This window comes from Cydia fagiglandana, chromosome 15 (assembly GCF_963556715.1).
Source record: "Cydia fagiglandana chromosome 15, ilCydFagi1.1, whole genome shotgun sequence".
Taxonomy (NCBI): Eukaryota; Metazoa; Arthropoda; class Insecta; order Lepidoptera; family Tortricidae; genus Cydia; species Cydia fagiglandana.
The window spans coordinates 16,821,322-16,839,157 of NC_085946.1; the positions used below are offsets into that span (position 1 = coordinate 16,821,322).

Below are 17,836 nucleotides of genomic sequence, written 5' to 3' on the forward strand. Positions count from 1 at the left end.
CGGTTTGAGAATTGGCGGAAATTTCGAATAAGGCTGGCATGTTTAGGATTTTGACACAAGTTTTGGTAGGTTTTCAAGAAGGTGGTATTTTCCAAGGCCTCGCCTACACAAGAACGTTTTGTTTCACAGTTGTCTCGTACTTATGGAGTGTTGGGTATTAAGGTAAAATATCCAATCACGACTTTATGCACGGTACGTGGTGAACAGCACTGACTGTATTCACTACTAATTTTGTTGCGGAGATGGAAGAACAGGATTTGTAATGCGTGAAGTATGGTAGGGGCGAAAGATGAGATATGAACGGTATGGTGAAGTGCGTGATGTATAGATGGGGCGAAACAACTTGCTCACTTTTTAAGGTCAGAGCGAATCCTTAACATAGCCAAGGGTTTGTATTTCGGTAGTAGGTTTCGAGTGCTTACCACACTCGAGCACGGTTTTGTGCAATTTTGCGTATTTGTGGCTACGCATTTGGTCGGTATGGGGTTCATACCCAGCAGTTACCATTTTTGAGGGGCTGTTTTAAATTGGGTTCTTGCTTTTTTGGACATATCGACCGCGGTACCCCTTTTGGTTTGGTACCTTTTGTTTATCGTGTTGACGATCCAATGAGCCATTTTTGAAGGCATTGGAACGGCACTCGGTGTCTCCGCCACCTTTTTCATGCCTGCTACCGCAATGCAACTCAGTCAAATGGTTGTAGTTTTTTCAGTTTAGTATGGTTTTAGAGTTTAGGGGAGTTATCCTTGGACGCACGACCCCTCGTCTTGTACCAGTCGTCGTGCCGCCAAGGACGACAAACCACTCACCTGCTATGTTATATAGGTACCTCGTTTTGTTTAGGTATATATTTTTGTTTAGTTTGGTTTTGATTCCGGAGAGTTGGGGGACAGGTGTACCTCATCAACTCAAAGGGCCGTTTTGGATTTTTTAGGTTTGATTTGATGATTGTTGTCTACCTGAAGGGTTGGGACAGGCCTTAGTGTCCTCAACCGGTAGGGTTACAACAAAGGTTTTCGTTGAAGGCTTATAGTTGGTGGACTATAGGTCTAATTTTCGCCCGGTCTAGCTGAGTTTTTTTTAGGTATGCTGAACATCGGTCCTGGCGGTTGGTTTTTGGCTTTCCCAGCACAACAAGCTTTTATCGCGTTGTACTGAGAAGGCCAACGGTTTGTTTACGGGTTGGAAGGATAGACTGAGGTTTTTTTTCTATGTGCAGCGCAGTTGGCCGCATAGTTTTTTTTCACCTTCCGTGGTACTGACGTGGGTTCGAGATTATTATTTAGATTTTTTTTGTTCGGTCAGTACAGCAGTTTTTTTAAATTGTTTAACGTTAGTATGATTTCACTTTTAGATTTTTTGGGGGTTAGTTAGAGCATTTTTGGTATGTTTTGAATCTCGAAGTTGCGTCAGACTTTTTGTTTAGATTCTAGGTTTTCTAGATCAGTTTGAATAGGTTAGTTTTCTTGCCTTCACTTTGTTTTAAATTTTGTTTTAGGATGAAAGTCGCTGAGGACAGCGAGCGGTTCACCTACGTTGAACCTTAAAATCGGGGAGGGGGGTATTGTAACGTAGACATTTTCTTGGATTTTTAATTAATATTTTTGGGTTGAATTCTTTTTCTTCTTTCAACGTTTTTAACAATATCCCAAACTAACTCGATTGATTGCACTTCTTTGCATAATCTGTTGCATTCAGATGCACCGTTTGATGCTTATCTGTTGTCGGGGTTGTCATATGAGTAAAAATAATTAAAACTTGAGATATTTATGTTGTCACTCCAGGAAAACTTTGTATGGTTTAGGTATGACTTTTTTAGATAAAAAATAATATTGATGTAAAACAAAACATAGAAATTACAGACTGACAAAGAGACTCTGGAATGAAACATTATTAGATTTAATGATAAAATATATTTTTTAGGCTCAAGAAAGAGTTCCTTGATAAATCAGTTCAGAATTTTCGAAGGATTTGTGTCTTCAGGGATTGGCACCCTACTTTTGTTTTTTGCCTTTTGTTCTCAACATATGAGGAGATCATTCTGAGGTGACATGCACTTTTGATGTGTGGACCCCTCCGGGGACGCACGCTCGCATGAGCCCTATTTTGTGATAAGACCACACATTCCACATGGTGGTCAAAATGGTGGAAGCAGTTCGAGTCCTTCGGTGTGTTCCACTGAGTAAGTATAAATGGAATTTAGTTGTGATCAATTCCAAAATGGCGCGAAACATTGTGGGTTTGTTCTTAACCAAGTTTTGGTTCTTTACAGAGTTGACTCCTGCTCGAGGGAAGGGAGCGCTCCGCCAGAAGTCCTAACAGCTTCCAGTGCGGTGAGCTAAATTTCCAATTGTTTCATTTTTTCTCTAGCGGCCATAAAGGGCATCGGCTAATATATCCTTTTCTCGCTTTGCAGGAGCCGGGATGTTTCTAGATGTTTCTAGAAGCTTTTGATGTTTATAGAAGTTTCAAGATGTTTCGAATTTGAAGTTTTAAAATGATGCTGTGGGATCTGTCCCACGTCATCTGCACTGGCCGGCTCCAACCAGGTTAGCAGTCAGCTTCCCGGGGATAGGCGAGGTCACTCCCCGCCGCTCCAGGTCCGGTAGCAGTTTTTGAGGTCGGTCCGATGCATCTTTAATTTTTAAATTGCGTCTGCGCTCGGCTACAAATTTAAAATGTGATTTAGAGCAATAGTTATTTTAATTTAAAGTTTTGAAAGTTCTGGTGCATAAAACTTAGGTATTTCGAAATTTAGTCTTTAGTAATTAATTAATTGGTGTAAACCTTATGACATGAACCTGTGAAGCGACCCAGCTATACCACTGAGCTTTTACACTATAACTTTAGGTTAATAAAGTTTGTTAGATTTAAATTTGTTTAATTGTTTCTCCTCCTAGCTTTCCTGCAGCAAGGTTTCCATTTAGTTTATTTTATTTAATTTTATTTTGTTAACATGGCTGTTTTTATTTTTGACAAGCCGGAGCTTTCCATTCATTTATTTTACCCCCTTTCAAAACACCCGTGTTACATAAGCAATCTCCGTAGCCTATGGACGCTTGCAACTCCAGAGGTGTTACATGCGCGTTGCTGCATAAATCGGCAGTCCGCCCTGCCCTAATTTATGGTGCCGAATCCTGGCCCATAATAATATACGTTCCTATAGTTCGTTTTTTTAGCATTAGACAAAAGGTAAACAATCGTGACGTGTCTATTTATTGAAAAACACTTTTGAAAAATAAGTCACGGCAAATATACAATTATGAATCACATGCTATTATTCACATTCTTTTGCTTTCATAAGCAATAATTACTGATTTTTAAAGATCGCGTACCTAGCCTTTTTCTAATGCTAAAATAAAAACGAACTATCGGCAGGCGTGGCTCACTCCGCGATTTCGTCGCTTTGCTACAGGTAGCTAAAAGTACATCCGTTCGACCCCAATTTTGGGGTTTGCCATAAGCCGCGCGTGGCACTGTCGCCACCTAGCGGCCATATCTGTGCTGATCGTAACAGACGCGTTTTGTTAGAGAGTGAGTCTTCTGTACCTAGTACCTACTATTATTTAGGCTGTCTATACATACAAATCTGAAAATCATTATCATTTAGTTATTTACCTACATTTAGCCGTGAACTTTGAAGCCAACACTGATAAGGTTAATTACGTAGGTCAGTAAACCAAAATAAAGAAAACGATAAGACTGTGTCTAGAAGCATAAAGGATGACCCACGTTAGACCGGGCCGTGTCCGGGCCGGAGCTTCCGGCGCATCGTTTTCCATGAAAAGCATCACGTGATCACCTGTCATGTCATAGAAAAGTAAGCACCGGAAGCCCCGGCCCGGACACGGGCCGGTCTAACGTGAATCATCCTTTAAAGGCGAGACGCCATTTGTGAACTTTTGGGTGGGGCGGTCACGCAACGCTCGGTTTATTGTCTCCAAAATAGCTTTAGGGTTCTAAGAATAAAGTGGCTTTAACTACCAAACTATGGTAGGGTGGCCACAAAAGCTTGCCTAGGGGACGAAATAATGTAGTTTTAGGTTGGTTTTACGGCTCCTTTACATGATGGGCCAACGCCGGCCACTCCAAGGGACGCATTTATGCGTTAGAGGGAGCAAGTGATATTGCTGTCTCATTCTACCGCATGGCTGCGTATTTTAAGTAAGTACCAATTTATTGCAGATTAAAAACTAATACTTTACAATATCATTAAAACTAACTATAAATTAAAGATTTAAAAACTAAACTAAAATTAAAATATAACTACTTAAAAATTAAACGAATACTTATAATATTATATAAAAACTAAAATATACTAATAAAATATATGAAAATAAAAAGAAGTTATAAAGAGAATACATCTTCTAAATTCTCTCTAAAGTACCTAAGTATTATTAATATTTTATCTAAATATTTTTGACGATATAAATATTAGTAATTTTATAACCCAAAACCCAAAACTGCTTATTAGGAAAGAAAATTAAACGAATAAAAAGGATTATCGTTTTAAAAACTTGTTATTTAAATGTACAGCGAATAAAATAAATTAAATAAATTTTCGGTTACTGATGAAGTTAAAGTGACGTCACAAAGTTTGTGTCTCCCCCCTCCCCCATGTCACAATATGTCACATTTTGCTTGACCCCCTCCCTCCCCCTAAGCGTGTGATGTAATTAATGGATGACCCCTAGTAGGTAATAACCAAGGTATAAAGGACAAAACTAGTTATGTGTACAATGTAGGTACATAATTAAAATTATGTAAGTAAATGTCAAACATAACATAAGTAAAATAATCACTATATTGAGCTCCTAAATCTTGTTTTTCTAGTATTATCCTTGTTTGAATTCAGTTTTAGTGTTAATTTCCGCCAACACAAGTACATATTACGATATTGATTTAGCATATAGCCACAGAATAAATAATAGTACTTTGTACAGAAGACTCACTCTCTAACAAAACGCGTCTGTCACGATCAGCACAGATATGGCCGCTAGGTGGCGACAGCGCCACGCGCGGCTTATGGCAAACCCCAAAATTGGGGTCGAACGGATGTAGTTTTAGCTACCTGTAGCAAAGCGACGAAATCGCGGAGTGAGCCACGCCAGTACGGTTACCATCAGTTTGTCACTGACATAAACGCCGTCGAAAACGTAATTTACTTTCTATACATCTCGCTCGCACTCGCATATTAGTGCAAACAGGATGTATAGAAAGTAAATTACGTTCTCGACGGCGTTTATGTCAGTGACAAACTGATGGTAACCGTACTGATATAGCATCTGTTTTGGTTAGCACTTTAGGTAAGTACATCAAATTATAACATATTTTAAATTCAAATCTAGTCGGAGTATGAATGACGAGTCGCGGTCACCACAATGATATTGTAGCTATATATAGATTATACGAGCTCCAAAGTTGACTTGTGACGATTGTACAGATAATGCTAGTCTCGTCTCACTACCAGTGGTGTAGCTAGGGGGGGCGGCGGGGGCGGTCCGCCCCGGGTGTCACCCATCTAGGGGTGACACCCGACCGTGAGCATCAGTAGTGCCACCTATAAAAATTACTAAAATCATGTAAAATGAAAGTGGTGGAGTAAATCCTGAGCTATTTAACATAAATTACAATTACTCTTATTAAATATATTTTACAATTTTGATTGAATTTTGGGCTGACACCCAATTTCCGCACCGGGTGCCACCCATGCTGGCTACGCCACTACGAGTCTCACTTGATTACAATATTATGAATTGGACTTTAACCACCTTTAACTATGACGCGCAAGTAGGGTTGCCAGATCGAAAGGCGCTATTATCGGGAAACAATATCAATTTTTCGGGATTTTAGGACTTAAGTCGGGAAAATCGGACCGCATGCGGCCCGCGAACCTCTCACTTGCGGCCCGCGAGCCTCCCTGGCTATTTTGTATGTAATATTGACAAATGACAATGTCTGATAAAGTCATAAATATTAACAAAGTGCGGCCCCCGGTCCACTTCGTTAACTGCTATGTGGCCCTTGGTTGCTAAAAGGTTGCCGACCGCTGTGTTAGGGTATGCCATATCTATAGAATAGATACAATATTATTGGGTCACCTTGCATCGGCGCTCCTATTCCCATTCCCATACTAATTTAAGAGTAGTATTGTAGTAGATTGCCTAGCCCACCATTCCATTGCGTAATATGGGCATTAATACTAATTATTCGTAATGAAGTATAAATGTGTCTGGGACTAATCAGAAGGTCCCACCTTATCGCTTCTAGTTTCCGAGTTACGGGCAGATTAATAGTAAAAAAAAACCGGCCAAGTGCGAGTCGGACTCTGGCTGATATAATGATAAGACGGCCCTGGGCCTACGTCCAGCAGTGGACGGCCTCTGGCTGATATAATGATGAATAATTTTATTAACTCACCAGCTCCAGGTAGCCGATGATGAGGCACCCTGTCTTCAGCTCGATGCAGCCGCAGCACTTGTCGAAGATCAGGCTAGGCATGATTCTGCAACGGAAAAGGGTCCGTTAATATTAAAAAAAGTCGAAGAAAAAACACACGAGGCATCTTTTTTAGGCAAACTTTTCTGTTTTTAATGTTAATGTCAAGTTGACGATCTTTTAGTCAAAGCCTTTGTTTCATGCTTTTGTGTAAAATACTGCCTCTTTTTCTTTAAGAAATAAATATGTGACGTCCCACGGGTAAAGGTACCTTATGGCGGTTGGCGCTTACGCTATTATTAACGCCGCTGCAATATTATTGCGGTGCTATGCGACGTAAGCGCCAGCCGCCATAAGGTACCTTTTGCCGTGGAACGTCACATACATATATCTATTTTGCCGTGGAACGTCACATATATCTAATCAAATCTACTATGTAAGTCATACTCAGTACTGTCTTTACCATATAAGGGCACACAAGGCAAGGCACGGGGCCCAGAGCCTCCATCGTTCGGGGGCCCCGAAGGACATACAGTAACAATATATTTGATAGCCATAATAAATAGAAGGTCACAGTAGATAAATGTTAGTTTAATTCGCTTTCTTTACTTTCCAAAAGGGCCCCAAATTGTTATGTTCCCAGGGGCCCAGCACAGAGCAACTTTTTGTACGTATGAAACAAATGGCGAAATTGCGAAGAGTTTTGGCCCTCCAAAATGTACCTATGAAACAGCCAATGTTTTTTGCGGATTCGGTTTTGGTGCCTGTACCTTTTCCTTTTTCAGTTGCTTTCCTGTACGGATATAAATAAATAATAAATAAGTTCATTTATTCGCGACCAACTTGGATCAATAGTGCGATATGATGGTCGTTCTTATCTACGTCACAGCGTGATAAAACGGTGTCCGTCACTTTCTATCCCACGGGGTTAAAAAGTGACAGTTATGTTATCACGTGGATAAAGATGGATATAGCGATCCATAATACACCGGCTGATTCCCCATCTGTCACTCACACGCTCCGTATACAAATACATAAACGAATTTTCGCCCTCTTTCTTTATAATGATATGACATGATATCAACCTAAGACACCTAAGTCAAAGTCATTTATGGGTGCAGGTCACCCGGATAAATGCGTCACTTAAGGTAAATGCGTCTTCTAAAGGTTTTTTCTTAACGAAAAATTTTAGAACTATGTTGTGAACTTGTTTTAATTTAACTGGTTTTGTAACTATGATGACGTGAATAAATGTATTTTCTTTCTTTCTTTCTTTCTTTCTTTCTTTCTTTCTTTCTTTCTTTCTTTCTTTCTTTCTTTCTTTCTTTCTTTCTTTCTTTCTTTCTATTACAACCCTGTTCGAAGTATTGTCACAGAACTTTGAATACAGATGGCTATGATTAGTTATGATAATTATGTTGCGTTTCAAAAATATCCTCAATATACGCATTTACCACAAGAGACGCATTTAAATATCCCGATTGACTTGTAAGTTGTAACTATCTGGCTTGACATGACTTTTACATATAGTGAAAGCAGTTATTTATGCATAGCTCCCACACATAACCCAAACAATTTTTATTAAGCTATGTGCTTCATCACATATGTGTAATACCTAATTCCAAACATTTCTAGTCCGGGAGGCAATAAGCAATGTGCGTCTACATCATAGTCGTGGAGGGCGGGTATAAAGATGGCCGCCACCCGTCATCTTAAAAAAAACTATTATCGTCGGTGGCAAGTTTGGAATAATTTTCGTATAAACCGGTTAATAGGTTAATATCATGTCATATCATTATTAAGAGACAGGGCGAAAATTCGTTTATATTGAGCGAATTGTGACAGTTGAGGAATCAGAAAAACAACTAAAAAGGGGAAAAGGTATAGCAGCACTGTAGCAGGCACCAAACGAATCCTCGAAAAAAATTGGCTACATATTTAATTAGGTACACAAACAGGTCTACCGCGATATAATTTAATTGTTTTTACCTTAAATCCCTACGGTAGACCCGTTTGTGTAATTAAATAAGTAGGTATGTGTACAAAACGTGAGAGTTTAAAGCCGACATTGGCTGTTTCATAGGTAAGTATATTTTGGGGTGTTCTGCCTTTTCGCAGAACTATCTTTGGCGGAATTTCATTTGCCAACCAACGTTTCGCCGACGTTTCACTTTGACAACTAACGATTAGCAAATTTTTGTATGACAACGTTTCAATTGGTAGAATTATTGTATAGCAGATTATTATAACGCCTCTAAACTTTTGGGAGACTTATCATTTGTCAAATCTTTCACTTGGTCGAACAACTCTTGGACGAATAACGTTTCGTTTAGGCTACAGTTCGCTTTTCATACATTAGACAAGTTACAAATAAGAAAAAGATACATACCAAAAAATCAAAAATTAATTTTTAAAATGTATATTTTAATATTTGAAGCCAGTGGCAGCGAGCGAGCGAAGCGAGCGAGCAAGACCTTCCTGGGCAGAGCCGACTTGGACATGGTTAGGTTAGAAGACTAAGGCGGGAGCTTGCTCCCGCCTTAGTCTTCGAGGTTATTTTTTTTTCAACAACCTAAAAAACGTAATTACACAGCATCTTCCGGGTCAAATATCCCAACTTTCGTGTCAAATATCTCGGCCATTTTTGATTTTAGAGAAAAGTTATTCCTACAAAACGGCCCCCCTTTGGCACAGTCTGACCAAATGAAACAATTGGCAGACAATAAACAACTAAGTGTATATTATGCCAACTAAAACATTCTACGACATGAAAGTTGGCATTTTGAAAATAGGCATTATAAAACACAGACCAAACGTTTAGTTGGGAACTGTGCGGTTGGCAAATAAAAAAAAACCATTTGATAATTTGGGAAATGAAAATTCGGCGAAATAAAATTCCGCCAAACGTGAGTTGGGAAGTGATAATCGGCCATACCATTTTCGGCGATAAATAAGAGAACCATATTTTGGAGAGCCAAAACTCTTTGCGATTTCGTGGTTCGTCTCATACTAAAAGTTGCTCAGTTTGACCTACTCGTATATTTAACTAGACAAATTCGGCTAAGGGCTTAAAAACTAAAAAGACACCTCGTAGAGTAGGTACCTACCTACATATTCTTGCTAATACCTAGCTAAAAAGTTAGTAGATGAACGAATGAGTATATAATGCCTTTCAAAACGTGAAGAAAAAACTTGTTTGCAAATCTAGCTTCTCGATAGCAGCTGGTACGAAAAAAATAAAAACATTGTTTCTGAGAGACGATAAAGGGTTAATGTCAAGGTAAACAAAGTCACGAACAACCTGGGATCATCCATTAATTACGTCACACGAATTTCTAGGTTTTTTGACCCCTCCCCCCCTCCGTGACAAGGAGGAGGGGGAGGGGTCTTGGTTACATTTTGCAAATCCCTCCCCACCACCAGGTGTGACGTGACATTTTAGGCAATTTTGTTTTCAACGAAATCGGCAATACTAACTCGGCATTATTTTTTAATAAAAAAATATTTTTGGTAAAAGAAATAATTAGTAGTTTTATAACACAAAACCAATTAGGAACGAAAATTACCTACTTTCAAAACCTCATTATTTAAATGTACAGCGAATAAAAAAATATATATTAATTTTCGTTTACTGATGAATAGTGATGAAGTTAAAATGACGTCACGATATTTGTGACTCTCTCCTCCATGTCACAACATGTCACATTTTCTTAACCCCCTCCCACCCCCTAAACGTGTGACGTAATTAATGGATGACCCCCCTAGCCTAATTTAACCATAGCCTATATATTATGTTAGTAAACATAAACACTGCTAGCGACTAAAGAATCCGTATGAAACAAATGAAAAAAAAAATCGATTACGTCTTGTCGAAAAAACAAACCGGTCTGGCGTCTCGGAGCACTGGAAGGTGCCCTTGAATAACCCACGCGGTACTAACCTGATCATACTTGAGCCTTATCTCTTGGTAATAAGATTCAAATAAAGTCAGTCAACAGTGTACACGATGGTACAAATCGATGATTGTTTGAAACGAAGCTTTATTGTGATGTGGTAAGAGTTATTTTTGAATGGTGGTGTGGAATGAGGGATGAGTATGAAGCTCAGATCAGACAGTAATCAGTGAAAATATTATACATATACAGATAGTCTATAGTAGCCGCAATACCCAACTGGCGACTGAAGTCATAATGCCATCTCTTTCACTCTTGATTGGTCTTAATAAAGGTAAAGGAGATAGGATTATGATATCATTCGCTAATTGGTATTGCGGTGAGTAAGTCCCACAGTAAGCTCACTGAAGGCTTATGTTGTGGGTATATGCTCAGACAACAATATATGTAATGGCTCCTCTACACGATGGCCCAGCGCCGGCCACTCCAAGGGACGCATTTATGCGTTAGAGGGAGCAAGTGATATTGCTATCTCATTCTACCGCATGGCTGCGTTCCTTGTAGTGGCCGGCGCTGGGCCATCGTGTAGAGGAGCCATAATAAATACTTAAATACATGAAAACACTCATGACTCAGGAACAAATATTTGTGCTCATCTATATCTACAGGGTGGAAAGATAAGTCGGGTCCTGGAAGGAAACTACCTTAAATCCTTAAGCTGGCTCATTTTACTTAAATGAGACATTCCTTTATTTTTAAAAAGAAACAAAGTTGCCTTCACAGATTTTTCCTTTTTTCTTCAATTTTGCTTGTCTAAATAAATCTTGAGTACTTAGATTTTATGGATGTTTTGTACGACAGACGAGTGTAAGTCCTTATGTTTCTTGGAGAAATGTTATCATTAACATTAACTGTATCGACTAGTGTAATAAAATTGCGAGTGTTTATTTTTTGGAATTTTTAGTCGGTGCGAGTCCCGGGCGAGGCAAGCGAGTTTTAGAAAATCTTTGAATGCAGTTTTGTTTCTTTTTAAAAATAAAGGAATGTCTCCTTTAAGTAAAATGAGCCAGCTTAAGGATTTAAGGTAGTTTCCCTCCAGGGCCCGATTATCTTTCCACACTGTATATACGTATGTTCACAAAGCTAAAATTCAAACAATATATGTACTAAAATCATGATGGTTGTCAGTCTTATAGTAATATCTTGTCTCTGGTAGGATCCGAATATAGGCCAAGCGAATTTAAGCCCGTTGCGCCAACGTGTTGTTGAGTTGAAATTCAATGTTTGGCATTAATTTAAAGTTTATCGCACGGACGCACGGGGTTACGGCTCGGCCGCGACATTGAGCGACTTCCGGCGGCGGCAGCGATAACCCTATGGTTATGAAAATTTTATATTATAGGAAAAAATGGAAAAATTACGCTTCCGGCAGGACTTGAACCCGCAACCTCCGCTCCTATTATGGTTATGGTTAGGTGTTGGAGCGATGCACAGCGATCGGACATTTCGTTCCCACCTATGGTTGTCGCTGCCCCCGTCGCAAGTCACGTAATATCGTGGCCTAGCCTTTAGGGCTCATTAAGACGGTGTGAGAACTCTCATGCGAGTTTAATTACATTGCCACAGAATAATTAATAGTACTAGGTACAGACGATCTTGACGATCTTGTTAAGGTCGCCGGAAGACGCTGGATGCGGGTCGCTTCCAACCGGCACGTATGGAGGTCCAAGGGGGAGGCCTATGTTCAGCAGTGGACGTCTTATGGCTGAGATGATGATGATGATGACTAGGTACAGAAGACTCACTCCCTAACAAAACGCGTCTGTTACGATCAGCACAGATATGGCCGCTAGGTGGCGACAGCGCCACGCGCAGCTTATGGCAAACCCCAAAATTGGGGCAGAACGGATGTACTTTTAGCTACCTGTAGCAAAGCGACGAAATCGCGGAGTGAGCCACGCCTGACATTGCGTTATTTGATCGGGCGCCGAGTTAATGTAACCTCAAGGGTCCACATTGTACCTAACTAATATTAACGCATGCGAGTTCTCGCGCCGTCTACGGCTCAGCCACGACATTGCGCGACTTGCGACGGCGGCAGCGACCACCATAGGTTATTGATGCCGCCTTCGCAAGTAGCGCAATGTCGTGGCCGAGCCGTAAATGAGGCTGAGCCCTTAGTTCCTGATTCCCCGGATTTATTTTAGTACGCCACAATCCGAACATAGGTACCTAACCGGAATCCGAGGAAACAAGAATACAAACGTAGACCTCATATTCCTCTCTGGATATTAACATTACAGAAAAGTTTTATAACACAATTCGTTGTTATTTGTGACGTTCCACGGAAAAGGTACCTTAAGGCGGTCGGCGCTTACGTCACGTAACATCGCATTAGTATTGGTGCGTCGTTAATAAAAGCGTAAGCGCCGACCGCCATAACGTACCTCTTCTCGTGGAACGCCACATTTAACAATAGCTAATTAGGTACCTTTTTTCGATTTTTCTACTCGAATTCTGACAATAAAGTCCTAACATTGACTCTTTTTTTGCACGACACCAAGTATCCCAGGCCCAGGTAGCAAAACAAATAAAGGCGAGGGGTCGTAAGTATCAAAATGTATATTTTTGGCCGTTATTCAAACCCACGATGCTGTGTTGACTATGGCCATACGCCAGGGACCAGTCCACTCCTTCCCAGAAACAAGCATTTAAATGACTTAAGGCCACTTGCACCATCCCACTGATCCCACTAACCCGGGGTTAACCGTTTAAACCACGTGTTACCATGGTTTACAGTACAATTTGACACTGGGTTAACAGTTTAACTGCTTAACCCTGGGTTAGTGGAATGGTGCAAGTCAGCCTTAATGGTTTATCGAATAGTCCCAACGATTGGCTTTCCCTTAGAACTGCTAACCCGTTCATTTGACTTAGCTCTTAAGAAGAGGTTTTCGTTTCAGAGATACGGCTAGAATGAAAGGGCCTTCCTAATTCAAAAAAATATGACAGCTAGCACAGCTAGATGCCCAGTCCTTTACTTTAAACATGATCGAGAAATATTCGATTCTATTTTTACAAAAAGAAAGTTTAAAATAGCATAAGGTTAGCGCTTAGGAACGGGTATCCAGTTTACTCGTATGAAGCGCTTAAAAAGCAAAATGAAAGGATTTTAGTTAGCAACGGCTTTGGTAAGAAAAGCCTTACGAAATATCACGCCCAAAACTAATAGAGATGCACCGGATATCCGGCCATTATTTTACTATCCGGCCGGATACCGGATAGGGACAAGTGAATAAATCATTCATTCAATCATTCATTCAGGGACCTACTATCCGGCCGGATACCGGATAGTAACATTGCTTGATTTCGGAGCAAAACCAATTGGATTTAAGAAACAGACACGGTCATAATCGTGTACATGTATATTATTTTAAAACAATTTAATCATTCCACTGACTTGCACGCGCACTAATTTTGTACCTAGAAATGAGTCTGCGAACGTTTACTAGGAAACAGGTAAAACATGCAGAATGCGCATCTGAAAAACCTAAATGTAGGTATAGTTCCGCTGGCCGAATATTCGGTGGCCGGATACCGGATATCCGGCCGATGTTTAGGCCGAATATCCGGTATCCGGCCAAACAACTATCCGTTGCATCTCGCCGGTCCCTGCTTGCCACCGTCCAAATGCACTTTGCACGAAGAAACCTTGTGACCAAACAATGCATTCCTGCATTCATTCCCCATCTGGCCATTAAAGTTATTTAAAGCAAGGCACCCTTTTGTTTTGTAGCTATCTTTGGCGATGATGTAATGACGCCTTGAGAGAAGTAAAGTAAAGCTTCCTGGCTCGCAGGCGCCGGCAGATAACGAAACTATAAAATAAAACCGGCCAGGAGCATGCTCAGAAAGCCTCTGTCGCACTTGTAAATCGTACGTAAGTGTGACAGGAAGGCAGAACGTCGAACGTGGTTCGCGGTATGCCCTCAGAGTAGGGTTCTGTAGTTGGGAAATCCATCGTGGCTATTCGTAAAGTCCAGTACGGTTACCACCAGTTTTAACATTGACAGATACGCTCGCGCGGCTCGCGTCTACGTAAATTACTTTCTATGCATCTCGCTTGCACTAATACGAGAGTACATAGCGAGCGAGATGCATAGACAGTAACGCTACGTCTTACGTAGGCGAACAACGCGCGAACGCGGCGCGGCGCGGCGCGGCGAAAGCGGCCGCCGCCGCGCCGCGCCGCGCCGCGCCGCCTGACATTCGCGTGCAAATCGCGCCGCACCGCGTTCGCAACGAGATCGCTTACGTAGGACACTTCTATGGGCATCAAAGGATTGATTTCGCCGCGCCGCGCCGCGCCGCGTTCGTGCGTTGTTCGCCTACGTAAGACGTAGCGTTAGTTACAAGACGCGACCGTATCTGTCAATGTCAAAACTGGTGGTAGTGGTTCAGCTATCATTTTAATAAAAGCACCTGCCAAACAACCCCGCCTCGTATTCTAAGAGGACACTTTTTACACTGGCGAAATCATCAAAGGTCACCTATATCATCTGAGCGTTCCTAAAACGTTCGCTGGCAAATTATCCCGCTGGACATATGCCAAAAATTTGCACAAATCCACAGAATACCTAAGTAATAGTAATACTGTACAGAAAAACTTATAAAAAACAGAAGTTTGACAGCGATTCATGGACGAATCATCATATCCCTTTCTAATGTATCGCACTATCCCTTTCGGCTATTTAGGGTCGTTAAAATACAAGTCATTATCTTATCTGTGGTTGGGCACTCAAAGGGACGTCAAGTTGTACCTAATAATTGCTCTTAGCTATGCTAAGCCGAACGGAGCCGAGAATTCCCGAAAGGAGTGTCGCCCGAATGCACATTTTTCCCGTGCGTTGTCATCCCTTGTAGGTACCTATCAGCCGTATTCGAACAATGAGATACGTCAAATACTTAAGGTTTACTCGCGTAATTCCGAATGTCGAAAACTGTCGGATAATTCCGAAAAGAGACTTTTATTATGATGAATTTAGGGTGATTTTCATGTGAATTTCGGAATTATCCGACATTCGGTATTACCCGAATACACCCTACTAGATATTGAAACGATATGGATTAGATATGTCAGTGTCAAAATTGACATTTCTTCAAACAAAAGCGTCATTTTTGACACTTGTTTGACATTGACATATCTATTCCATATCGTTTCAATATCTAGTATTTGACGTATCTCATTGTTCGAATACGGCTGTATTACCCTAACCACACATTTCGCATAGTCAATACATAATATAAACATAACTACAAACATTGTTTAGGTACCTATATGACGCTTTATTTACTAGTCATTTGGGTACACCCGTGACGTCATAAACAAACGAGGGGAGCGACGAAGGCTCCAAACAGACGCCACGCCTTTTTACGTCCATTTGCTATAATATCCAAAATTTTACAGTGTAACTAGGTATGTAGGTAGACAATAATTTCAAAAGTCAAAAACGTATTGTATGCAACAGTTACAAAACAGGGAATCTAAGGAAAACAAAACAACGCGTAGGCGGGGGTTAAGATCGTATCGTAGCATTAAGTACTACCTGCCTCGTGTTTTTGACTGACTTGATTCAAATCTTAAGTTAACATATTAACGCCGATGTACCGGAGTTCTAATTTAGAATTTTAGCGACAGAAATTGTCAGTTATCCAAAAAAACCTGACTAAAACAAGTGACAAATAAATCGTTACAGCTTGAAACGTAATTTAGAGACAATAATCCAATCCACAAAAAACTGTAAAATTTGAAATTTCTGTCAAACAGAAAAGTCATTCATTGGATGACATATTTTTGAGGATGGATCCTTTTCGCCAAACCACGTACAAATATGTAGGTATGTGTACGGCTTAGTATTAGCAGAGCTTAAAAGCTATAACATTATGTATATAATGTATGTAAAAACGAAAGTTAAAAATTACGCACTAAAATAAGATGGCGGAGACCTGTGGGTGCGGTTATGGCGGTAGAAAAAAAAAGTCGCTCCATAGGGAAGCGTCCATGGAACCGAGGCGACGCCCGTTCTATGCACTTTGTTCTGATAATTCTCAAGTTAAAACACCACGAGTTAGAAATATATTTAAACTGTTTAATTTTAACATTTTCATGGTGCGCATTTAGACGATTTTTTTTTAATTTTATTGAATAGCTTTATTTCATACATATTATCCATGTCTTTGGTTAGTAACAAAATAAACAAAACATAAAGAGAATGTTGGTATTACTAGGCTAAGATATAAACTACTAGGCTCAGACAAAAACTAAAAATAATGTAGGTATTACCTTGAATCCTAACTACGCAGTCTAGATTGTGTGTCAATATTTTTCTTTACTTATGTGCATGACAACAATGTATGGAAATAGTTTAAGATTTTAATTTATTTTAATTCTGTTTATACGTACCTAGGTAGGTATTAGATAATGTACTGGTATTAAGGTATGGGGTAGTTGGTGAAAAGACGCACCTATTTTTGCAGGAGCGTTACCTCTGAAATTTATCAAATCTCTAACAAAGAAATTTGATATTGAAGAGTATAAAATTTTAAAATACAAATACCTATGTTTAAATATATTGTCAAAAATAATGAAGGGCAATTTGTGTCAAATATAAATTTCTCAAAACCGGTATCATCGAAAATTATAAACATTTATAAAAGCTATGTTCAAACGACGCGCTAAATTGCATTTTAATTTTATCTGCAATTAAAATCAACGGGCGATGTTACCAATGAGAGTGTAAAAATAAAATTAACTTACATTTTTTTTCTTTACCAACACACAAACACGTAAGAACCGACACTGATAGCGGCCGCGATCGAACTGATACTAAATTGATCAACACGGTGCGTCGTTGTTGATCAACTGAACGAGATGAGTGAATGAACTGGTTTTGGAATCGTTCGTTCTTTTTTGCAAGGACGCAGGGGACGCAGCGGACCTACCCGCGAACCACGTTCGACGTGTTGCCTCTCTGTCGCACTTGTAAATTCGTACGTAAGTGTGACAGGGAGGCAACACGTGGAACGTGGTTCGCGGTAGGCCCCCAGGTATGCATCAGCGCGCGCAGCGATGTGAAGTTAGTTGCAAAACGGGTACGGGCTCTCTTGGACTCAGGTCTGAAGTTAGCAATATGCGTTAGGGTGGTATTCCACCTCTCCAATTTCTTTGTCCAATGTGTAGGTATTTTGTCTCACATTTTGCTTAATGAGAGATTGAGACGCAATGACATTTGATCAACATATTGGACAGATCGGATACCACCCCTCTAATAATAATAATAATAAGAATAAGTTGTGCGAGGTAGCCGCCAGCTCTTCGGTCACCAGTTACGTCAACCAGACGCTTCGCGATTTCTGGGAACAACTTGTGCGCACTGGGACCCCATGTACCTACTTAATCTAATCTTTGTGGAATTATTCAAGGACAGATATATTTTATGAGCTTT

General features: G+C 40.2%; 1 protein-coding gene across 1 annotated transcript in view; it reads right to left on the minus strand.

Moving 5' to 3' along the window:
- Positions 1-17,238, minus strand: part of LOC134671501 (uncharacterized) — a 36,323-nt gene extending 19,085 nt beyond the window's left edge. Inside the window, exons 1-2 of the mRNA XM_063529367.1 lie at positions 17,149-17,238; positions 6,421-6,505 (exon numbers count right to left, since the gene is read on the minus strand). Of these exons, the coding sequence (XP_063385437.1) occupies positions 6,421-6,501 (81 nt within the window). The 5' untranslated portion in view covers positions 6,502-6,505; positions 17,149-17,238. The remainder of the gene's footprint in view (positions 1-6,420; positions 6,506-17,148) is intronic.
- Between the last annotated feature and the right edge of the window lie 598 nt (positions 17,239-17,836).